This window comes from Chlamydotis macqueenii, chromosome W (assembly GCF_036417535.1).
Source record: "Chlamydotis macqueenii isolate bChlMac1 chromosome W, bChlMac1.mat, whole genome shotgun sequence".
NCBI classification, from domain to species: domain Eukaryota; kingdom Metazoa; phylum Chordata; class Aves; order Otidiformes; family Otididae; genus Chlamydotis; species Chlamydotis macqueenii.
In genome coordinates, this window is record NC_141592.1 from 46,563,223 (window position 1) to 46,589,230 (window position 26,008).

A 26,008-nucleotide genomic window follows, 5' to 3' on the forward strand; every position below is an offset into this window, starting at 1 on the left:
ACGCTTGGTGGCCCAACAACCGATGTTATATTCAAACTTGTGAGTGGAAAAACAACACGGGCCCTTGGTACTGCACTGGACAAACATATAGTCAGCTGGGAAAACGTACCACCACCTTCTTTAGCCCTTTAGGAGACTATAATACAACCTACTGGCAACACCTACGGACTGCAGCTGGACCGTTTGCTGGAGGGGTCAGAGCTAGAAAAGGACATTACTGGATCTGTGGACACACTGCCTACAAAATACTACCAGCAAACTGGTCAGGGGTTTGTTATATTGGAATTATCCGGCCTCTTTTTTTTTCCTGCTTCCAGAAGCAGAGAGTCCCCAACTAGGAGTGAAACTGTATGATAATTTGGATGACGAAGGTGTTGCATGCAATAAGTGAGCTACTGAGATTGAAATAGGTGGAATACAAAAATGGGGGAAAAATGAGTGGCCTCCTGAGAGGATAATACAGCATTATGGGCCGGCCACTTGGAATCCTAATGAATTGGTAACAGGGGCCCGGGAACCAATTTATAACTTAAATCGCATAATTCGTTTGCAGGCAGTTTTGGAAATCATTACCAACAAAACTGCTGATGCTATAGATCTCCTGAATCAACAATCTTGAGAGATGTGATCCTGCAACACCACATGGTTTTGGATTACTTGTTGGCTGAAGAGGGAGGAGTATGTGGGAAGTTAAATATTTCTAATTGTTGTTTAAAAATCAGTGATGTAGGTGAGGTGGTTCTACAGCTAACCACAGACATTAGAAAACTAGCCCATGTCCCCACTCAGACATGGAATGGCTGGGATGGTGATTTGTGGTCCTGGCTACCAGGAATGCTATGGATAAAATGACTTTTATTTTATTTGCTATGTGGGTTAGCAGCCTTAATGTTTTTGCCTTGTATTATACCGTGCCTAATTCAATCAATCCAAAGCGTGTTGACTTGCATGCAAGCGGTCACTGTGACTTCACCCGATGGGGTTAAACATATCAGATTTGTACGGCAAACCAAACACGTAACTGTTAGAATCATATAATTTTGCCACTTTTAACTGTTCTACTTGCTATAGAGACTATTGGCTTTTGGCAGCCAAACCATGTGGCAGTTTCCGCTCCTCACTTCCCCCCCTTTCTTGCCCCCCCCCCATTTGAAGGCAAACCTGGAAACATACCTTAAATTTTTTTTTTTAGGAAAATATTGGGACTCACAGGGTGGGAAAAATGGTCATTATATTGATATTTAAATCTATGTTTTTGGTTATTAATATAGTCATTGTTAATCTATTAATCTTTATTTGTGTTATATCTATGATTTTGAATAGGTTATTTGACATCATTGGATCTGTGAACATCATATCCACAAAGTGCTATATGTGAACTGGATTAAGGTATGTTACTTTGGGGTGGTCCATATTAAAAATGAAGAAACCACTCAATGTATCATACAACAATATAAACCTATTTTGTGGCAACATATACATTATAAGCATAACTAAGTCCCTTCACCCTTTCTCCCCCTGACATACTGTCGTAGTTCAGCCCCGATCGGGACCAGACTATGCAGTCTCTCTCTCGCTTCCCCCACCTTCCGAGAGAATAGGAGGAGATGACATAGGAAAAACGGCTCAAGGTTTGAGATAAGGATGGGGAGAGAATGCTTAAAGTTACCGCTACGGGCAAAACAGACTCGACTTGGGGAAAAACACTCATTTATTTCTAAAATTAGCAGGAGAGTGAGACAGGGAACAAGATAACCTCCCCCCACCCCTCCCTCTTCCCGGGTTTAACATTATCTATACTACCTCACCTCCCGAGCGGCACGGGGTGGGGGGGGAAGGGAATGGGGGTCGCGGTCAGTTCATCACGTGTTGTTTTACGCCGCTGCTTCATTGTCGGGGGAAGAACTCCTCGCATTCCTCCTCTGCTCCAGCGTGGGGTCCCTCCCACGGGCCACAGTCCTTCATGAATCTTGGCCAGGAGCCACATTACTCCTCCCCCTCCTTCTGAACTGACCTTGGCGTCTGCAGCCGTTCCTTACAACAGGCTGGCAAACGCCTCTCAGGATCCTTTTTACATCTTATTCACTTCTCATCTCCTCTCCACTTCTTGCAGCCAGGCTGGGACGAGTTGGGCCCAGTCGGCTGCCCGGCGGGAGGCCAGAGGGTGAGGCCTGCAAGGCCCACGAGGCTCGCGCCTCCCCCTCTCTGCCCCCCGCTCAGCTGCTTCACATCTCTCCCTTTTTTTTTCTGTTTTCCCCTTCTTAAATACGTTATCACAGAGGCATTATCACAGGACATTCTGCTACAAATTGGCTTGGTCTTGGCCAGCAGTGGGTCTGCCCTAGGCCCGGCTGAGTCCACTGAACACAGGGGAGCAATTTCTAGCAGTTTCCTACAGAAGCTACCACCTTAGGCACCCCCTCACTAACAAAACCAGAACACGCGCGGATCAAACTCTACAACTCGGAGAGAGTTATAAAGGAGGCATGTTTATTCGGTGCTGGGTGCATGGGGGATGGCTCCTCCAAAGGCACGCACACCGACAGCACATTTTACCAAAAATGTATCTGGTGCAGGTATACATATTCATAGGATTGCACAATACAGACATACATATGCATAAGTGAGGCAGGGTTATTAAAAAACCACTTGCATTAGCATTTCAGATCTGTCTCTGGTGGTCGTTTACTTCTTCAGGGGTCTTATCTTCCTCTAGATGAACTTTAGTCATTCACCCATGCTCTCCTTTCACTTGGTGATTTCAGCAGTTTCCCGACTTCTGACCGGATTTGTGGTGGAACTAACATTCCATCCTTTGCTAGACATATTAGTCCTTGACAATACCAGTTTCTTGACACATACCAATCCCTGATAAGCTTAAGTGAGTTTCAAGGCAAACAGGATTGTTAGGCATTCTCTAGCAGACAGTTAGTCTCCTAAATCAAGCAATATTTAGCAGACCGTTAATTCCCTGTATCAATTCCCCCCTTTTCTTTCCCCTAAGCAAATTCTTTTGCTGTTAAAAGTGGTTCATTATATTTCATTACTAATTTTAAGGCCCATATTTGTTCAGCAAGCTTCTTCAATTTATACCAAAATATAAGATTTACTACCGTTAACGTTGCCATGGATATCAGTAATATCAGTATCGGGTTGGTCAGTATGTTTAATATCTTGGTAGCAGACGAGGAATAACCCATGAACTCATCCCACCAATAGTGCTCTCTGTCTGACTTCACTCGTTCCATTATTTGGTGTATTCTTTCTGCATCATGTTGGATAGTAATTGAAGTCTTTCGACCAATGTCTTGGACTTGCTTTATCAACCTCTTTAAATTCTCATGATGCAGTAGTTCCCTTACCAGAGCAAGATTCATTCCAATAGGGGTGGGCTGCAAATCTTGAATCAGTTCATGACTAGATCATGTCAATTTATAGGTAATGACAGGAGCAGTATAATTAAAATCACATCCTGTGAGACTAACAAAATTACAGATGCAAATACTTGAATGGTTACTCGTGTCCACTATTAAGTCATCAACTTGTACAGAATCACATAGAGTCCTCAAGCAAACATATCCCATATCCTTGTAAATTACAACAATTACAATTACAATAGTTTCTAGGGTTTCACTGGGGTGTATCTCAAAGTGATTAACATTTTGTTCCGTATCCAGACAAATATCCTGTGCTTTTATGGTATTACTTTCACAAGTAAATCCCTGCCTGTGCTGATCTCGCACAGCACAGGCCTTGACATCAATAGTTTGCCATTTCTTTCCATTTTTCATAGCCCATGCCCTATGTTCTAAGGGATAAAGTACAGTTCCATGGTGATTTAATCCTAATGCAACAGTCGGATATATATTGTACACAAAGGCTTTAGATACAGTTAGTACAAAGACTGTGGCTGTGTTGCTAGTAGGGTCAAAGGTAAAATTAACTCAGTGCCACCACGATTGGAATTTCTTTTCAAATTCAGTTGCATTATCCCAGATTACCTTTTGGATTTCTCTTTGGCAGGATTCCGTCCTCTCCTTCCCTGATGATTGCAGCTGCTATTGATTGTATCCATAATTGGGCCTGGATACAACTGAGTGCTTTAGAAACATTAGTCTAATGCATCTACAATTAATTCATTATAACAATTTTTGCAATAAAATGTGGTCCTCTATTTGAGGAGGTTGTTGCAGGAACCCCGAATCTCAGTACAATTTATTCTAGTAATGCTTTAGTTACCTCTCTAGCTTTATTGGTTCAGCAAGGAAATGCTTCTGGCCAGTCTGAAAAGGTGTCCGTTAGGACTAATGGATATCAGCACCCCCCTTTTCTTGGGAGTTCTGAGAAATCAATTTGCCATTGCTGCCCTGGATAGTTTCCTTTCCCTATTTGTCCGAGTTGGGCTTTAGGCCTTGTCTTAAGATTATTCTGCAAACATATTTCACACTACTGTGTCACTTATTTAACAATAGTGTAGAGGTTCCGGGCAGCTATACGCTGATTCAAGTATTTATACAATGCTTCAGCTCCCCAATGGGATTTTCTGTGTTCTGCCATAACTACGGCCCACAATAATGCAAATGTAATTATAATTCTGCCTCGTGGAGTCTTTGCCCACCTACCCTTCTCTATTTCTCCACCTAACTCTTCAATTAATTTTCAATCCTCTTTGGAATACTTGGGTTCACAATCAATTTGTATTTTACAATCTGGGACCAAAGACTGCACCTTTAATTTGCCCCTTTCAGACGCTCTTTTGGCTTCCCGATCCGCCATAGCATTGCCCAATTCCTGAGCGGTATTTCCTTTCTGATGAGCCTTGCAATGCATGATAGCCACCTTTTCAGGTAGCTGCACTGCTTCCAGGAGCCTCAGAATTTCTTCAGCATGTTTTATATGTTTCCCTTGGGTGGATAGGAGTCCCCTTTCTTTCCATATCACCCCATGGGCATGGACTACCCCAAAAGTGTATTTGGAGTCTGTCCAGATGTTAATCTTCTTGCCTTTAGCTAGTTCCAATGCTCGGGTTAAAGCTATTATTTCTGCCTTTTGTGCCGAGGTATTTGGGGAAAGGGCTGCAGATTCTATTACCTGATCCATAGTGGTTACCGCATACCCTGCTTTGCGGATGCCTTGTCGAACAAAGCTGCTTCCATCTGTGTACCAAGAGTCTTCAGCATCTTCCAGTGGCTCCTCTTTCAGGTCCAGTCGGCTGGAATAGACTGCTTCAATCATTTCCAGGCAGTCATGCGATACTGGTTCTCCTGTGGTTCCGCTGAGGAAAGATGCTGGGTTGACAATGTTAGTAACCACTATTTCCACATCATCCTGTTCCACCAGAACGGCCTGGTATTTAAGGAACCTTTGTGGTGAGAGCCGGTGCCCTCCTTTTATCTCTAATACTGTGGATACAGTATGAGATATCAACACAGTCATCTTTTGGCCTAGTGCCAATTTACGTGCTTCTTGGATATTTAGCACCAATGCTGCTATCGTCCTTAGGTAGCTAGGCCAACCTTTACTTACTTCATCAAGTTGTTTGGAGATGTATGCCACTGCCCTTCTATATGGCCCCAAGTTTTGGGCTAGGATTCCCAGGGCTATTCCCTGCTTCTCGTGAGAGAACAGCCAGAATGGCTTAGTAGTATCTGGTAACCCCAAGGCAGGGGCATCCATTAGCTTCCTCTTCAGTTGCTGGAATGCTTTTTCTGCCTCTCCTCATTCCAGGTGAGGTCTTTTGGATTACATTTCAACAGTTCATAGAGTGGCCTTACCAAGAGTCCATAACTGGGAAAGTTATGGAGCAAATCATCTTGGGTGAGATCACTCGGCATATGAGTGGCATCCAGGGGATCAGGCCCAGCCAGCACGGGTTCACGAAAGGCAGGTCGTGCTTGACCAACCTCATTTCCTTTTACGACTGGGTGACCAGACTGGTGGATGAAGGAAAGGCTGTTGATGTGGTCTACCTGGACTTCAGCAAGGCCTTTGACACGGTCTCTCACAGTATTCTCCTAGGGAAACTGGCTGCCTGTGGACTGGGTAGGTATACCCTTCTTTGGATAAAGAATTGGCTAGGGGGCCGTGCCCAGCGGGTGGTGGTTAATGGAGACAAGTCCAGCTGGCAGCCTGTTACAAGTGGTGTCCCCCAGGGGTCGGTACTTGGGCCCATCTTGTTCAATATCTTTATTGATGACCTAGACGAGGGGATTGAGTAAGTTTGCAGATGACACCAAGTTGGGTGGCGGTGTTGATCTGCCTGAGGGTAGGGAGGCCCTTCAGAGGGATCTGGATAGGCTGGATCGCTGGGCTGAGCTGAATGGCATGAGGTTCAACAAGGCCAAGTGTCGGGTCCTGCACTTTGGCCACAATAACCCCATGCAGCGCTATAGGCTCGGAGCTGAGTGGCTGGAGGACTGTGAAGAGGAAAGGGACCTGGGGGTGTTGGTTGATGCTCAGCTGAACATGAGCCGACAGTGTGCCCAGGTGGCCAAGAGGGCCAACGGCATCCTGGCCTGCATTAGGAATAGTGTGGCCAGCAGGAGCAGGGAGATAATCATCCCCCTGTATTCGGCGCTGGTGAGGCCGCACCTTGAGTATTGTGTTCAGTTTTGGGCCCCTCACTACAAGAAAGACATTGAAGCCCTGGAACGTGTCCAGAGAAGGGCAACAAAGCTGGTGAGGGGTCTGGAGCACAAGTCTTATGAGGAGCGGCTGAGAGAGTTGGGATTGTTTAGTCTGAAGAAGAGGAGGCTCAGGGGAGACCTCATTGCACTCTATAGCTTCCTGAAGGCAGGTTGTGATGAACAGGGGTTTGGCCTCTTCTCACAGGCAACAAGCAGGACCCGAGGAAATGGCCACAAGTTGTACCAGAGGAGGTTTAGATTGGACTTGAGGAAAAACTTTTTCTCTCAAAGAGTGGTAAGGCACTGGAACGGCCTGCCCAGGGAGGTGGTGGAGTCTCCGTCCCTGGCAGTGTTCAAGAGGCGGCTTGATGAGAAGCTACAGGATATGGTTTAGTAGCTGTGGCAGCAATGGTAGTGGGAAGACGGTTGGACTAGATGATCTTATAGGTCCCATCCAACCATGTGATTCTATGATTCTATGATTCTATGATTCATAGTTATATATCCATAGGCGACACCATCCCGTCATTCCTAAAAACGTGCGGAGTTCTTTAGCTGTCTGTAGTCGAGGAGTCTGACAGATGGCCTCCTTTCTTGCTGTTCCTAGGGTCCTTTGGCCAGCAGTTATCTCGTATCCGAGGTAAGTCACCTGTCGCTGAGCCACTTGCGCTTTCTGTGGAGAGACTCGATAGCCATTAAGTCCACAGAAATTTAGCAGACTGACTGTCCATATTATACATAGTTCTTTCGTTTCAGTGGCTATCAATAGATCATCTACATATTGTAATATTACTCCATTTCCATGTGGTCGCTCCCACCGTTCCAAGTCTTTAGCTAACTGGTTTCCGAAAAGAGTGGGGCTATTCTTAAACCCCTGTGGTAACACAGTCCATGTCAGTTGTGTCCTTCTTCCAGAATCAGGGTTTTCCCATTCAAATGCAAAAAGCAGCTGGCTTTCTGGGCTCAAGGGTAGGCAAAAGAAGGCGTCTTTCAGGTCCAGTACGGTAAACCAGGCCAATTCAAGTGCCAATTTAGTTAATAATGTGTATGGATTTGCTACGACAGGGTACAGATCTTCAACAATTTTATTAATAGCTCTGAGATCTTGTACTATTCTGTAACTACCATCTGACTTTTTGACTGGTAGAATGGGAGTGTTATACTCTGACTTACACTCTGTTAACAGCCTGTGTTTGATAAACCGGCTGATTATTGGTTGGATTCCTTCCCTATCCTCTGTTCTGAGGGGGTATTGCCTGATTCTTACAGGCCATGCCCCTGGTTTGAGTCTGACTACTACTGGGGAGGCATTTTTCACTTTTCCTGGTATTTCTGAGGCCCATAACCCTGGATATACTTGGTTCTGGATTTCCTCAGGTATTCCTGAGTTAACAGGAGTATCTATATCTATGAGGGCCAGACTCAGAAGTTCAATTAGCTGGTCATTTCCCACTCAGAGTTCCACTTTTCCTTTTTCAAATTTTATTTCTGCCTTTAGTTGTTCCAATAGGTCTCGCCCTAATAGGGGTTTTGGCGAGTTAGGCATATATAAAAATTTGTGTATTCCCAATTGTTTTCCCAATTTAAATTTAAGAGGTTTCAAAAAGTACGTCTTCTCACTTTGGCCAGTAGCTCCCCTTACCGTTACAAAGTCATCATCCATGGGTGTTAAAGCTTGGTTTAAAACCAAAAATGTTGCCCCGGTGTGATGGTTTAGCCCAAATTACCACACAGTTTCTCACTCACCCTCCCCCTCCCCAGGGGGATGGGGGAGAGAACTGGGAAGGAAGGGGGTTGATACGAAGACAAGAAGATAATTTACTAAAATAATAATAACAGAATATAAGGATATTAAAGTACACAAAATGAACAATGTATGTTTTCTCACCACCTGATATCCCAATGACCGATACAGCCCGTCTCGAGCAGCGATCATGGAAACAAAACCGAATGGCAAGCAAAGGAGCAAAAGCGAGCCAGCAAGGTAGAGGGAATGATGTCAGCAAATGAGGGAGAAAGATGGATGCCAGGAAGGCAGATACCCACCCTCGCCTGCCCCCACTTACATACTGAGCATGTCATTTATGGCATAGAATACTATCTTTAGCCAGTTTGGATCAATTATTCTGTCTGTCTTTCTCCCAGCTTCCTGCATCTGCAAATTAGCAAGACTTGAAAAGCAGGACAGTGTCCTTGGTCTCATTCACAACAACTGGTATCATCAGGGTGTTTTATCAACATTCTTCACACACGAAATCCAAAACACACCAGCTACTGAGAGGAAAATTAACTTTACTCTGTCCCTGCCAAAACCAGGACACCCGGTATCAACTAGAAATTCTATATTCTGTTGTTATTTCCCTAGCTTCAGTATAACCAGTGGATCTGCTAGGGTAGATTACCCAGGTCCCCGTCAATCTTCTTTGACGTGGGCCTGTATCCTTCCTTTCCCTTTTCTCTTTGGACATTCACTTTTCCAATGTCCCCTTTGTTTACACCACGCACGCTGGTCCCTTTCCAAAGGTCTTCTGGGTCCCACACCTCTAGATCTCTTACTCTCTTGTAATGCCGCTACCAGCATCTGTTTATCCTTCCTCCGAATATCACTTGCTGACTGTCCTATAAATAGAGACACTAGCTGTTGTATTCCTATTTCCGACCCTGGGTCCAGAGGAGTGTGTCGCCTTATAGTGTCTCGTAACTTGTCCAAGAATTCTGAGGGGGTTTCCTTCGGGCCCTGTCGAATGGCATATAAGGCTGACCAGTTAATTGTTTTCGGGATGGCCCGTTCCATTCCTCTTGCGACCCAATCCCTGTATTTATTCAGTAATCCCATATGGGCACTTCTATTAGGGTCCTAATGTGGGTCTTTTAAGGGGAAGTGATCTTTTATGTCCTCCCCTGTGTTCTTAATTTGGTCACTAGCTAAATCCTGGGCCGTCTTTAATATCAGTTGTTTTTCAGTTTCTGTCATGTGTTCCAGTAGCAGTTGGATATCATTCCAGTCGGGATTATGTTGTTTTATTAGAAACTGGAAATGTTTAGTGACCCCTACAGAATCACTACTGTAGGTTTTTGCTACTGCTTTCCATGTTTCAAGATCAAATGAGGAAAAGGGGACCTTTATTAAAACAGGGCCTCCGTCTGGCCCCACCGCCTCCCTGAGGGGTGCCTGCACCACTATCTGTTCTTTCTTACTTCGGGTGCGAGAGGATACTGGACTATCTGGAGGGGCTTCCAAATTGGAACCTTCATTTCCTCCTTGTTGTGCTCCTACCGGTGGTTTATAATGCTCCGGCAGGTCTCCTATCCGAGGACCCCTTATTTTCCCCAACTTTGTACCTCGCTTTCCTTCTCCCTCTTTTTTATTTTCCTTTTCCAAAGCCATCACCATTGGGTCCTGTGGGGGTGTTAATCCACAGTCCGTTTGATATTTGGGATGATTTCAGAGGGTGAAAAACATGTCCACATACGAGACCTCATCCCATTTCCCTTCTCTCCTCAAAAACGACATCAATTGCAACAAGGTATTATAATTCATTGTTCCATTAACGGGCCATTTCTCCTTATCATCTAATTTATACAAAGGCCACCATTGATTGCAATACTTTATTAAAGTCTTTTTGTTCACACTTCCCCCTGGCAGCTCTCCTATCTCCTTCCAGTGAGCTAAAATGCAGCCCAGAGGGCTCCTTTTCACTATTCCGCTGCTTTGTTTGCCTCCCATAACAGACCCTCTGCTTATTCTTCAGCCAAAGAATACAACCTGATTAAATTGACAACAATAATACCTTATCCAAGGCCAAAAATACAAGGGCGTACTCGCCCCACAGCAAATGCACCTCAATTCAAGACAATTACCAAAATTCTCGCCAAGACAATTACTGAGATTCCTGTTTCCTGTTAAAAAATAATGTACTTATGACACTTCAAACACTTAGCATGAACAATCAAGCAACACTGATGGCACACCGGTGGCACTCGTCCGTGCTCCACACCAAATAAACCCGACACTACTCTGCTCTACACCAGTGCCATTCTTACTGATTCCTTACACCCTTTTAAGTTTCCACCAAGCTCGTCTGAACGCCTGATTCTATCCCAGTCAGGCCAGTTCCCTTGACATTTACCACACAAAAATCATCCCCAAACAGTACCTCAATGTTCTGTTTACAACCAAAGCATTCAAAAACATATATTGGATTGCATGAAACATCCTTATGCACATGTACAGGACAATAAAGGGTTAACAATCTGTTTGACTAACACGGTCTCAAAGTCTATCATATGCTCTGTCCCTCTCCGGCAGCTCAAACACAGAACCGCGGATCAGGACTCCACACTCGCTCTGCAGTCAGACTGCGTCTCACTCACTCAAACACTCACCCAGCTTACTTCAGACAGCAACATGAAACATTAACAATACAATAAAACACTCATCCCATAACCCGCGGTACTGGACACACAAAACTTTTTAAGTAGACAGCCTATAACGACTATCATAAATCAATTACAGCTGCAATGATATAAATTCCAATTCCCATGGGTTACAACAGACAAATGATAGCTATCCCACATACTGCTCCCACTATTCCAGTAAGAAGCACTCACATCACTACAGGGACCCACGTACTGCCCTCAGGGATTCCCGCAAAGTCGTCGTGTGTGTCCCCCACCCCCGGTCCGGACTACCCAGGGGTGAGCAACAGCTCCTTTCCCTCGCGTAGGACGTCTCCTCATGACTTACAGGTACCCCTTCTCCGACATACCTGGTCCGCTGATGATGGTCCTTGTCTACTCCCGCAGTGATCGGGCAAGGCTCGGGGCGTGCCAAAGACGTCTCCCTCTCAGCTGGTCCCGCGGTCGAGCAGAGAGGGTCCCATCTGGGTCGCCAAATTGACGTGCGGATCAAACTCTACAACTTGGAGAGAATTATAAAGCAGGCACGTTTATTCGGCGCTGGGTGCGTGGGGGATTGCTCCTCTGACAGCACATTTTACCAAAAATGTATCCGGTGCAGGTATACATATTCATAGGATTGCACAATACAGACATACATATGCATAAGTGAGGCAGGGTTATTAAAAAACCACTTGCATTAGCATTTCAGATCTGTCTCTGGTGGTCGTTTACTTCTTCAGGGGTCTTATCTTCCTCTAGATGAACTTTAGTCATTCACCCATGCTCTCCTTTCACTTGGTGATTTCAGCAGTTTCCCGACTTCTGACCGGATTTGTGGTGGAACTAACATTCCATCCTTTGCTAGCCATATTAATCCTTGACACATACCAATCCCTGATAAGCTTAAGTGAATTTCAAGGCAAACAGGATTGTTAGACATTCTCTAGCAGACAGTCTCCTAAATCAAGCAATATTTAGCAGACCATTAATTCCCTGTATCACTGTCACAACCCCTTTCTACACATTATTCTCAGACATTGCACACCATGCCAGTAATAACCTCTGAGCCTTTGAGGCTATGCTTCCCATTGTTCCCACTTGCTTACCTCCCTTAGGTGAGATAATGAATTAGCTGTGCAGGCTTCAAACCTGTAGCTGTCTAGCAACAGAATGATTCAGTTCCACCTGTTCAGGCACCAGATGTCAGTGCATAGTTGTTTAGAGCATAGTTTAGTCATGTAGAGCAAAGCCTCAAACCCCCCTGTATGCTAGACAGAGAGCCCACTATTGCTAGTGTTTCCATTCTTTTATACCCATAGGTCCTCTAACCACCACCAGGTGTCCTCAGGATAGGATGCTCTTCTCACAGGAATACCAACAAACAAATCACAGTATCTCTGTGGCTACTGTCTTGTACTTACTGTTTTCCTCCAGAAAGGAGAAACCAGTGAGCACATATGAGGAAAGAGGCAGATAGCAATCAAGCCCAGAACTATGGAGGGCTCTCTAGACTCACCACTCTACACCTTCTTCAAAAATAATTGTAAAGCAGAAGTGAAATGTAGCCTGATTAATCAATTCCATTGATGATTATCCAGGCACATTTTTTTTTAGAATTTCTAAGCAATTTTAAGTTTTCTCTAGTTTCATGTGTAACTTATAACACCCAGATCCATAGAGAAGACCATTTTTTAAAATTAAGAACAAAGATCAGGCAAAAGAATTTAAATCTTCAGCAGCGTCTCAGTCTTCAAACCTCCAGCTATTTCCTCTCTTTATTACTGCAACTTCTGGTTTTCTAGGCTCTTACTCTCCCAGTAGTCTCCATTCAAGCCTCTCCCAAATACTGGTGACACTGCTTTGGCTCTTGTTAAATCATGGCTTTCACACTAACCTCCAGTTCTCCAACAACTCCAGGGTGTCAGAAGTTTTTTATTAATACAGTATTGTCAATACTCAAACATTTTAAATATTGTAAGTTTGACAAACGTTTTCCAAATCCAAGGTGAGATGTCAGTGAAATCCTCCTTGAGTTCTCAAGGCAAGCCTGCATCTCCAGGGACAACTCCTGACTCTCCACAGAGCCACGGCCCCTGGGAAACCCAAACTCTGGGACATGCCTGACATCCAACACTTAGTTTCTCTGAGCTTGGACTGTGAACTTTCAACTCATTTAAAAATTGAAAAAAGATCCATTTAGGTATGGCGCACCCGTCCCACCTGTGTGTCCTTCCCTTGCTTGTGAGAGCTCAAGTGTTGATACTGATTTATTGCGTCACAATTGGGAGCTATACAGTTGAAGTTGAAGTTATAAGCTGCAGCTTCTTCAATGGTATCTCAGAGTGATATTTTACATGTCTCCATTAGGCAAAAAAAAAGGGGTTATTTGTCTTAGGATTTGAATGCAGGCTTATTCTTCCAGCTTGTTATTATTCCACTGTGCAACATTTCTTGTGTCTGCTTTGATCAGGAAGCTTTACTCAGATTCTGATATACATTTCAGGGAAAGAACATCTCCAGAGAGAAGAGAATATTAGAATATTTTTTTTCTGCTTTGACAAACCGGACTTTTTCAATTCGCAGTTATCCGATGTGCAGCTTGTTTCCTCTCTTTTCAACTGCAGTCAAATAGGTATTTCTTCTCCAGGGTCTGAAAACCACTCCTGGGAATTCACAATACTATATGGTATTCCGTTAACACAGATCTGAATCACAACACTTTGGTTCTCAGGGCACTTCCTTTCTCAGGTTCTTTGTCCCTGTGTCCTCTCCTCCCCTTGTTATATCAAGCAGCAGCTATTATCTCCCATTTGCCCTAGCAGCTGTTAGGGTTTGGATGCATTTGCCCCCATTTTTGCACCCCTTGTCTCATCTCAGCTGCAGTTTGGATGAACAAAACTGCTTTGGTATGCAGTGTAATAAGTTCTTGTATCTAGATATTGCAAATAGCTTATTTTTTTGTCTGCATTCCTGCTAAGAAGGGTAGTGGATGAACAGGATGAGCTAAGTAGTTGTTTGCACTGTAACAACAGGCTGACAGTTATGTAAGATACTTTCATGTGCAATCTCCTCTGATCCTCTGCTGGTTCAGAGGAGTATTATGGCCAGATTCAGTATAGAGGTTCTTGCAAACTCACTGTCATAAACTAGGGCACTGCTAAACATAGAGAAGACCAGGACCAATGTTGCTCTGTTTCTTCACCCTCAGCATTTACCTTTTATTTCTCCGTAAACTCCTGTCTTCAGCATCTACAGTTTAAGCCCGTGGGATAAGCACAAGACTTTACTGCAGTGCTTCTACAAATACTGGTACAAATCACCTTGCAGAGGTTACTGCAGAGTGACAAGGCCTGCTGGCCAGATCAGTAGGAGTATTATCAGTATTATTCTGAAATGGGATTAGTTAAGTACCTCTATAGCCCAATTAAAACACTGAGCCAAATTCAGTTTTCTAAGCTTCCCACTTCTGTATACCAGCTAAATGCCACTGATTAGGCTTCCAATTGAACATTTTCTGAAAAGCTTTTGACTCTGTTCTGGAATAATTCATGGGGTTCAACAGAAAACTAACACAATAACCAACTAACTGCAACCGTCATAGGCAGCAGTGGTACACACAAATGTTCAGTCAGCTTCTGGAAGCCAGCCTTCCTACTGCTCACAGAAGCAGACACCTATTCTATTGCACAAAGACAATTTACAGTCACAAGGAATAACATTTTCATATCAGTCTATTATATGTAAAAAAGATTGTTTTAATCCAAATATTAAAATTCAGATGCCTTCATCTAAAGAAAAATATTTTTTCATTAGGATTACCAGATTAATTAAATTTGGATAAAAATTCAGGTCTGTTTTTTATTAATATATATCTGTTAGAGAGCTATCTAGTCAAATAGAGAGTCCACTTTCTCATAGTATATACTGTAAGGATAAACATTGCTGTGTGCTAAAATTCAGTAAAAAAGCACTAATAACAGCCTGAAATATTCATGAAGAATACCAAATTATGCCATATAGTCTTTTATCCACTGTCTAGTTTTGTAATTATTACAGTGTTTTTTACCTTTTAGAAGTACTTTACATTTATGACTCAAAATTTGTATCCCTTTTTAAAGATGAATTCTGCTTATTTTACCTTTAAATAGCTATAAAACCACTATGCAAATTATTGCAGAATCTGAATGTCTTATTCATAATTATTTTATGCACTCTTCACTGCAATTGGAATTATCTAGGCAAGACAGTAGACTTATTATGATGTCTTTATATGTCTGATATCTGAGCATGTTTTATTCTAGTGCATTCAGTCCAATGTTATAATTAATTTTTTTCTACTCACCCCCAAAGTAAGAGCCATCTGTCAGCTTCAGCTCCTTGTTGGATTTGGTGATGACACCAGCAACACCGTGCTGAATGAAATACATCTTTTTACCCACAGCCCCTTCTCGGATAATATAATCGCCAGGTTGGAACACCTCAAATCGCAGTTTGCTTAGCATGGCAGTCACAAAATTTGGGTCTGCTTTAGCAAAGAGAGGCATTGTAGCAACCAGCTTCCGACAATTGAAGTTAACAATCTCCTAAATGGGAAGGAAATATAATTATAATAATGATCAGCAAATATATACATTATGATAGTGTTACATGACATAAAATGCTTAATCAATATATTTTTAGAATAATATGATTTTAAAAAATTAAATATTAATATGAGGTGATTCTTGCTAGCTATAAAAACTGTAGTTACATGGGTTAGATTTTATATGATATCTATTTGTCCTTAGAGGGAACAGGGAGTCTTAGAACTGTTACAACATCTCATTTGTTAGAAGTTAGCCTAGCATGTCTGGGGTAATTAAGAAAAGTGGTAGAACAAAGGTAGGCCTCAAACACCAGCTGTGAAGATAGGCCCTGAGCCATCACTTTGGAGCCAGAAAATCAAGGAGCAACGCGACCTGTTCTCAAGACCATACATGGAGATTTTAAGGAGGGGTTCGACCAGCGAATTCAAGGAAGGGGCACTCCGACGACCCCCAGGACCACCAGAAGACCCTCGACTCAAAAGACTGAGCATGCACAAGTGGGTGGGGAATATTATAATGATTTCTAGGAAAACTAATGATTATGTATTAGTATTCCAGGAATTATTAATGATTATGCATGAAATCACTAAATATATTCTGTCCAGATTTCCAGACTAGCATGCATGCTAGGTGGAAGGATCCCCCGTGCATCCGGCGCCACAATAAAGAATGCCTGCTTCTTAATACTACATTGGTGTAAAGGAGTTTGATTCCTGATTTCAGTGACAATAGGCATTGAGAAAAGACTCTGCTTTCTTCACAAATAAGTTAATTATGCTCTTATTGGACTTTTCTGTGTTTCTTTCTATGCCTAATTATTAATCTTTTCATTACGTATTCATCTGTTTCTACTGAAGTGACTGAAGCAAGAGTGCAATACTGATTTATATTACTGAGGTCAAGGGTTGTCTTCATCAAGTGATTTTCATGTTATTTATTATTACACTTGGATTTTAAGGGAAAAAATATGACAGAAAGATAAAAATTAAATAAGAATTACACTAGCTGACAACAAGATTAGCTGCTGCAATAACTGTATTAAGTGATAAAAGTTATGCAAGCAGAAATTTTAGCCCTATGTTTTCAAATATTACACTAGTAACATCTTTCTGATTGCAACAAGTGCAGTGGTAATATAAATGCGTATTATAGTGACGTGTGGAAAACGGACTCCACAATCTGTAAGATTGTAAAGTAGGTATGTTTATTCAGCGCCCGGGCAGCACGGGGGGGGGGGGGGGGTGGAGGGGTGGGTAGTCCCGCCAAAACTGTCCTTGTGAGGAATGCAAGACTTGCCACCTCAGATAATTTACACAACAGATAGCACCATTTGTCTTAGTATGCACAGCTGTAACTAATCAATGCCATATCTATTAGAATTTCTTTAACCCCTTCTTTCAGTCCCCCCTTTTCTAGAGAGTTAGTAAATCCCTTTACTATACCTAATTCTAACATGACATTTCTTTATTTAGCATTTTCTCAAAGTATTGGTTAGACTCAAGCCTCTATCGTAGTTGGTTTTTCTCCCAGTTACTATAGGAATTTCCTGTGTTTTGGAAACACCAGAAGCTACACCGAACCATTATACAAAGGATTAGGAACAGAACTATAATTATGATTATTACGATAAGTATTTGTTTCAGCCATGTCAAATTTGGTAGCCAAGAGGTTAACTTCTCCCACAAGTCTGAAAATCCCCAGGAAGTGTTATCCCTGGTTACTTCATGAAAATCTTTAGCTTGTTCCCAGATTTTAGATAAGTCTTTCTCTATCTGTTGTTCTTGATTTACATACGTACAACAATGCTCGCCTATAGCAGTACATAATCCCCCTTGCTGGGCAAACAACATATCCAAACCCAGTCTATTCTGGAGGACCGTTTTTCTCAGGGAAGAAGTCTCCTCTTGGAGGGCTTGGATTGCATCCCCTGTCGCAGCACTGAAACTTTCCATAGTAGCCGAAATATTTACTAAGGCCTTTTCTAATTCACTCACTCCTAACCATGGAATAAACCACTGCACAAAACTACGAAAGCCAGTGGGCCTGTCTATTAGGGGGTTGCTACTACGCCTCTGCCGAAAGAACCTCATGTATGAGCGTAAGAATTTTGGTGTGTTCAGGTAGGTCAGGTTCTGTCTAACAATGATGTTTGGTATTATGACTCCCATAGTACATCGGCCAGCCCAATTCAATGGTAAGACTGTATATCCTCACATCCAGTACCAACCTTGCGGGGCGGGGATTCCTATTACTGTGGTTCCTCTAGTCCATGTTGCCCACCAGTCAGCGATTGACCACGAGCTCTGGACCGTCCGGGAGCTGCCAGGGCCTCTTCTCCGCTTAGAGTCTTCGTGGTCTAATACCCACAGAGAACACGTGGTACAATTGGGGTACTGTCCCACAAATGTCTTATTATTACACCCGGGAATAATGCTAGTTCCCCACGGACATTGTCTGGTAGCTGAATTGTCACACCTTTGAACACACCATACATCTTGGGTTCCATTCCATAAACTTAAACTTAGGTCTATCTGCCAATTAAGATCTCCCGGTTTTATGTTTTTAAGTTCCTTGAGAGGTATGCCTAAGTTGGGTTCCTCAAAATCTTTTGAGACAACTATAGCCATTACAGGGTGTCCACTCCTCACGTTTCTCGGCAAATGCGAGCATAGTCAGCAGTCAGACCAATTCATGACCTTAGCAATCTTTTCGTGGAGCTGCAGAAATATGTTACTCCGACTTTATTTATCAGGATAACGATTAGCGTCGCAATAATATAAGTTTTTGAGGCTGTACTTGCGTGACCCTCCATGTAGACTTAGGTGCTCTTTTTACCCTAGTGTGGTGTATCCAGGCATTCTGCTCTCTGATCTTGATTGCTGTAAAAGAGGTGAGGAGTACCTGGTATGGTCCTTCCCACTGTGGTTACAGGGTTTTTTCTGCAAGAGACTTCACATATACATAATCTCCAGGTTGTATATCATGAACAGGTTCATCTAGACCTCTTCCCTGGGTACTAATTACATGCTTTCCAATTCTATTGAGTTGTTTGCTCAATGCCACCATGTAGGAAGTCATAATTTCATCCCCAATTTGCATAGATATCCCTTTTTGTATTCCATAGGGTTGTCCATACAGAACTTCAAAGGGGTTCAGTCCTTCCTTTGCCCTTGGTCTTATTCATATACACAAAAGGGCTAAACGGAGAAACTGAGGCCATGTCAGGTTTGCTTCTTGTCCCAATTTCACAATTTGCTATTTGATTAAGTGGTTCATTTTCTCCACTTGACCACTTGACTGAGGGTGATACGGGGTGTGAAGTTGCCAATCTATACCTAAATGGTGGCTAATTTGTTGTACTATTTTTGAGACAAAATGTGGTCCTCTGTCAGAGGATATGGTTGCTGGAACCCCAAAACGTGGTATTATCTCTTGTACCAATACTTTAGTTACCTCCCGAGCCTTAGCTGTTCTGGTTGGGAATGCTTATGGCCAACCGGAAAAGGTATCAGTTAATACCAGCAAATATTGATACCCCCCTTTTCTTGGGAGTTCTGTAAAATCAACCTGCCATTGTTGTCCAGGCCCATTGCCTTTTCCAATCTGGCCCATTTCTGGTTTGGGAGTATTTTTAGGATTAGTCTGGAGGCAAAGGTCACACTGTTGAGTCACCTGTCTCACCGTGGTATATAAATTTCTGGCCACAATTTCTCTTACTAAATGTTTATACAGAGCCTCTGTTCCCCAATGCCTTTTTCTATGTTCCTCCCGTATCAAGTGCCACAGTAAACAGGAGGGAATAATCATTCTTCCCTGTGGGGTATAAGCCCAGCCATCTTCATTATATGACCCTTCTAAGTTTGTGATAAGTTTCTGGTCTTCCTTGGTATATTCTGGCTTACCTTCTAGGGAGATTTGCCTATCAGGAATTAGAGCCCCTTCTATTTTCACCATTGTTTTGGCCACTTGTTTTGCCTCTCTGACCACCAGTTCATTCCCTTTTTCCAAATCTGAGCTCACTTTCTGGTGTGCCTTAATATGCATAATTGCCACTTTCTCAGGGAGCTGGACAGCTTCTAGTAGCTTCAGAATTTCTTCTGCATGTTTGATATTTTTCCCCTGGGAGTTCAATAGTCCTCTTTCTTTCCAAATTGCTCCATGTGCGTGCACAACTCCGAAGGCATATTTTGAGTTCGTGTAAATGTTCACAACTTTGCCCTGGGCCAATCCCAGGGCTCGGGTTAGGGCAATTATTTCTGCCTTCTGTGCGGAGGTGTTCATGGGCAAAGGCCCTGATTCTATTACCTCTTGACTGGTGGTGATGGCATACCCCGCATGTCAATTGCCATTTAAGACATAACTGCTCCTGTCTGTGAACCAGTTTTCCCTGTTTTCCATGGGGCTATCCTTCAGGTCTGGGCGGCTTGCGTATGTTGCTTCGATGGTTTCCAAACAGTCATGATGCACTGGTTCTCCTGTGTTCCCGCTGAGAAAAGAAGCTGGGTTGACAATGTTAGTGACTATGATTTCCACATCATCCTGTTCTACTAATACAGCTTGATATCTCAGGAATCTTTGTGGAGAGAGCCAGTGCCCACCCTTTGCTTCCAGTACTGCTGATACTGCGTGAGACACTAAGACAGTTCAATATCACGGCTGCAACTGCCCATAGGCATCCAGGCCAACCCTTTGCAGTGGTGTCTAACTGCTTAGGGAGGTAGGCAACTGCCCGTCTATATGGACCCAGATCTTGTGCTAATATTCCCAGGGCAATGCCTTGCTTCTCATGGGAGAAAAGAAGAAATGGCTTACTCACATCTGGGAGTCCTAAGGCCGGGGCCGACATCAACGCCTTTTTCAGTAGCTCAAAGGCTCGTTCAGTCTCCTTGTTCCACTCAAGGTGCTTCTGCTCAGTGGCTGTTAATGCATACAGTGGCTTAACAAGCAGTCCATAATTATAAATCCACAATCGACACCACCCTGTCATTCCCAGAAAAGTCCGCAACTCCTTTACTGTCTGAGGTTTCTGAGTTCGGCCTATCGCCTCTTTGCATGCCTGTCCCAAAGTCCTCTGTCCCGCACTAATTTCATAGCCCAAATAATTCACTTTACGTTGCATTACCTGGGCCTTCTTCTTGGACACCCAGTATCCCTGGAGTCCCAAGAAATTCAGCAGACTCACCATCCATGCCATACAATCTTCCTCTGTTTTGGTAGCGATCAGGATATCATCCACATACTGCAACAGTTTTCCTTCCTCAGACAGGGTTTCCCAGGATTCTAGGTCTTTCGCAAGCTGATTGCCAAAAACGGTAGGACTATTCTTAAATCCTTGCGGCAACACCGTCCAAGTGAGCTGGGTCTTCCGACCACTTTTAGGGTTATCCCATTCGAACGCAAACAATTTTTGACTGGCTTCATGGAGAGGGAGGCAAAAGAAAGCATCCTTCAAATCTAAAACAGTAAACCAACTTAGTTCAGGTGTCAACACAGTCATCAGGGTATATGGGTTTGCCACTACTGGGTAGAGGTCTTCAGTTATCTTATTCACTGCCCGTAAGTCTTGGGCCACCCGATATGACCCATGGGGTTTCCGAACAGGTAATATAGGGGTATTGAATTCAGACTCACACTCCTTTAGTAATCCTAACTGCAGAAATTTTTCTATCACCAGCCGGATTCCTTCTCTATCTTCCTTCTTTAGGGGATATTGTTTAATTCTTACCAGTCGTTGGCCTTCCTTAATCTTAACTTCGACAGGTGGAGCACTTTTCGCTCTTCCAGGTACGTCAGTAGCCCATACCCCCGGGTACACTTGGTTTAGGATTTCCTCATTAATTTTTCCTTCTGAGGGGAAACTAGTTAAGTTTAGACTCAATATCTGAACATATTGCTGATCTTTTACCTCCAGAGTAATTTCTCCTTTTTCAAATATAATCTTTGCTCCCAATTGTTCCAACAAATCTCTTCCCAAAAGTGCTTTCGGGGAGTTGGGCATATATAAAAATTTATGAATGCCCCATTGTTTTCCCAGTTTGTATTCTAGAGGCTTACAAAAATATGCCTTTTCACTTTGGCTAGTCGCCCCTTTTACCATGACATAATCATTCCCCAGGGGCATCAAAGCTTGATTCAAAACCGAGTATGCTGCCCCTGTATCTACTAATAATTCTACTACTTCTTGTTTTTCCCCTAGCTTAATTATAACCAGTGGATCCGCTAGGGTAGATTCCCCAGGTTCCCATCAATCTTGTTCCACGTGGGCTATTCTTCTTCCTGTTTGTGCCCTTTGGCCTTCTTTCTTTTTCTTTGGGCATTCCTTCTTCCAGTGACCGAACTTCTTACAGAAAGCACACTGATTTTTATCCACCCGGGGCAGGTCCCATTTAATCCCTCTTTCCCCTTCTTCCCGGATTACAGCTTGTCGTAGTTCAGCCCCGATCGGGACCAGACTACGCAGTCTCTCTCTCGCTCCCCCCACCCTCCGAGAGAATAGGGGGAGATGATATAAGGAAAACGGCTCAAGGTTTGAGATAAGGACAGGGAGAAATCCTTAAAGTTACCGTCACGGGCAAAACAGACTCGACTTGGGGAAAACTATTCATTTATTTCTAAAATTAGCAGGAGAATGAGACAGGGAACAAGATAACCTCCCCCAACCCCTCCCTCTTCCCGGGCTTAACATTATCTCTACTACCTCCCCTCCCAAGCGGCACGGGGGGGGAAAAGGGAATGGGGGTTGTGGTCAGTTCATCACGCGTTGTTTTACGCCACTGTATCATCGTCAGGGGAAGAACTCCTCGCATTCCTCCTCTGCTCCATCATGGGGTCCCTCCCACGGGCCACAGTCCTTTGTGAAACTGCTCCGGCGTGGGTCGTCTCTTCCACGGGGTGCAGTCCCTCTAGAACAGCTGTCCCAGCGGGCACTCCACAGGCCACAGCCTCCTTCAGGCCTCCACCTGCTCCAGCGTGGGGTCCTCCACAGGCTGCAGGTGGATCTCTGCCCCTCCGTGGACCTCCATGGGCTGCAGGGGGACAACCCGCTCCACCATGGTCGTCACCACGAGTTGCAGAGGAAACTTGGCCAGGAGCCGCATTACTCCTCCCCCTCCTTCTTCACTGACCTTGGCGTCTGCAGCCGTTCCTTACAACAGGCTGGCAGACGCCTCGCAGGATCCTTTTACATCTTGTTCACTTCTCATCTCCTCTCCACTTCTTGCAGCCGGGCCGGGCCCAGTTGGGCCCAGTCGGCTGCCCGGCGGGAGGCCAGAGGGTGAGGCCTGCAAGGCCCATGAGGCTCGCGCCTCCCCCTCTCTGCCCCCCGCTCAGCTGCTTCACATCTGTCGTGGTTTTGTTTAGTAGGGGGGGGGCTAAGGTGGTAGCTTCTGTAGGAAACTGCTAGAAGTCGCTCCCCTTTGTTCAGTGGACTCGGCCGGGCCTAGGGCGGACCCGCTGCTGGCCAAGGCCGAGCCGATTGGTAGCAGAATGTCTCGTGATAACGCCTCTGTGATAACGTATTTAAGAATGGGAAAACAGAAAAAAAGAGAGAAGAGAAGATGTGAAGAAGCTGAGCGGGGGCAGAGGTGCGACTCCTGGCCAAGATTCCCCTGCAGCCTGTGGTGACGACCATGGTGGAGCAGGTTGTCCCCCTGCAGCCCATGGAGGTCCACGGAGGAGCAGAAATCCACTTGGAGCCCATGAAGGACCCCATACCGGGGGAGGTGGGTGACTGAAGACAGCTGTGGCCCGTGGAGGGCCCGCTGGGACAGCTGTTCTGAAGGGACTGCACCTGTGGAAGAGATGACCCACGCCGGAGCAGTTCCACGAAGGACTGTGGCCTGTTGGAGGGACCCCACGATGGAGCAGGGGAGGAATGTGAGGAGTTCTTCCCCCAACCATGAAGCAGCGGCATGAAACAACGTATGATGAACTGACTGCAACCCCCATTCCCTCTTCCCCCCTGTGCTGCTCAGGAGGGGAAGGTAGTAGAGATAATGTTAAGCCTGGGAAGAGGGAGGGGTGGATGGAGGGGTGGATGTTATCTTGTTCTCTGTCTCATTATCCTGCTATTTGTAGTAATAAATGAATAGTTTTTCCCAAGTCGAGTCTGTTTTGCCCTTGACGGTAACTTTAAGGATTTCTCCCTGTCCTTATCTCAAACCTCGAGCCGTTTTTCCTTATATTTTCTCTCCCTGTTTTCTCGGAAGGTGGGGGGAGTGAGAGAGAGACTGCGTAGTCTGGTCCCGGTCAGGGCTGAACTACGACAACATCTCTCCTTTTTTTTTCCTGTTTTCCCCTACTTAAATACATTATCACAGAGGCGTTATCACGGGACATTCTGCTACCAATTGGCTCGGCCTTGGCCAGCAGCGGGTCCGCCCTAGGCCCGGTCGAGTCCATTAAACAAAGGGGAGCAACTTCTAGCAGTTTCCTACAGAAGCTACCACCTTAGGCCCCCCCTCACTATCAAAACCAGAACACAGCTATCAGCTTCTTTTGCCCTTGCCTGTATCCTTCCTCTCTGTTACTGAATACTCTCCATGCTTCATCTAACAGTACTTCTAAATTCCTGCTTTCTGTAGGGCGTAATTTCTGAAGTTTGCACCTTATATCCCCTGTAGATTGACCCAAAAATAGGGAGACTAATTGCTGTACTCCTACCTCTGACCCAGGATTCAGCGGTGTGCTGCAGCGCATCACGTCCCTCAGTTGATCCAGGAATTCAGATGGGGACTCGGAAGGATTTTGCTTGACTGCATACAAAGCTGACCAATTTATAGTTTTGGGGATTGCCCTCTCCATTCCCTTTGAAATCCACTCCTGATACTCCTGCAATCTTTCCATATGTACAGATCTATTAACATCCCACTTTGGATCTTGGAGAGGGAAATATTCTTTAACATCCCCTCCTGTAATCTTATAATGGTCTTCGGCCAGATTCCCTGCTGTTTTTAAAATTAGTTGTTTCTCTGTCTCAGTCATATATTCCAGTAATAGATGTATATCCTTCCAATCAGGATTATGTTGTTTTACAATAAATTGCTTAGTTACACTTACCGGGTCACTCCTATAATCTTTTGCAACCTTTTTCCATTCCCCTAGGTCAGCAGTAGAAAAGGGTACTTTAATTAACATCGTCCCACCATCCGGCCCCACCGCCTCCCGGAGAGGTGCTTGCAAAGCTGTTGGAGCAGATTTCTTCCTGGTACGGGAAGATACGGGGCTGTCCGGGGGGGTCGAAGCTCTGTCCGAGTCCGCATCCTGTTCCTGTGGTCGAGGGGGAGTCTTAAACAAATCAATTAAATCTTGTTCTGACGCCTGATGAATCTTACTTGCCTTAGTACATCTTTGTCCAATACTACATGCCGAACAACACCACCTCAGTTTACCTCTGAGCTCCTTGTTATTTGCTCGCTCAAGTGCGAGTACCATAGGGTCCTGTGGGGGCACCATTCCACAGTCCCTTTGCCACTCCGGATGTTTTCGGAGGGTGAAAAACATATCTGCATACGAAACCTCATCCCATTTTCCTTCTCTTCTTAAAAACAACATTAGTTGTAAAAGGGTGTTATAATCTCTTGACCCATTGAGCAGCCACTTAGCCTTGCCTTCTAGCTTATACAACGGCCACCATTGATTGCAATATTTGATAAGGGTCATCGTACTTTCCATAACTCCAGTCCTAACACTATCTTTCCAGTGAGCGAGTACGCAACCCAGAGGACTCTTCTTTAATATTCCTCCGCTCTGACCTCCCCCCATATTTATTGATTTATTATCTGATCCTCTCTTTGCTCCGTGTCCAGCAACTCAGTTGCTGTACCACCCCTTCCCCAGAGTCTGACGGGTGCTGCCACTCCCCCAGAGTCTGACTGGGCAACTACTTCCTCTTTCTCCTCAGTCTAAGATCACTCTGGAGCTAGAACTTCCTCTTTTCCACCATACACAAACACAGCCCTCTCTTTCCTACTACAATCTCTAAATTTTGCACCTAGGACACTCAAAATTCCAGCCAAACTCTACCCACAACTTTCCACTACAACTTACACTCTTGAACAAATATAGGTTTACAAGAGTTATCATGGTATAAAGGACACCATTCAGGACCGTCGGGGTCCCACCACAAGGGAACAAAGGAATCTACAATTGTGGGTTAGCAGGGCTGCATGTATGCAGGAGGGGCAGTCTGCGGTGATTCGCGCGCTAGGCGCGGATAGGTCCATGGGCACAGGGGGCGGGTGCGTTCGCCTGCGTAGCGGGTGTACGGGTATTTAACCCTGTGTTGCGCAGCATTAAATTGAAGGCTTGGCTTGACGGTATCCGTGTGATGCCCTGCTTTCCCCGGAGCGGGGCTCCGGTGCGTGCAGGGTAGGTTAGCTGGCAAGAGAAGCCTGC

The 26,008-nt window shown here is 44.5% G+C and overlaps 1 protein-coding gene across 1 annotated transcript in view; it reads right to left on the bottom strand.

The window, feature by feature from the left end:
• The window catches only part of LOC147596754 (potassium/sodium hyperpolarization-activated cyclic nucleotide-gated channel 1-like), an 85,314-nt gene that overhangs the window by 31,592 nt on the left and 27,714 nt on the right, over positions 1-26,008 (bottom strand). Inside the window, 1 exon segment of the mRNA XM_086769635.1 lies at positions 15,370-15,610. Coding sequence (XP_086625761.1) covers positions 15,370-15,610 — 241 coding nt within the window.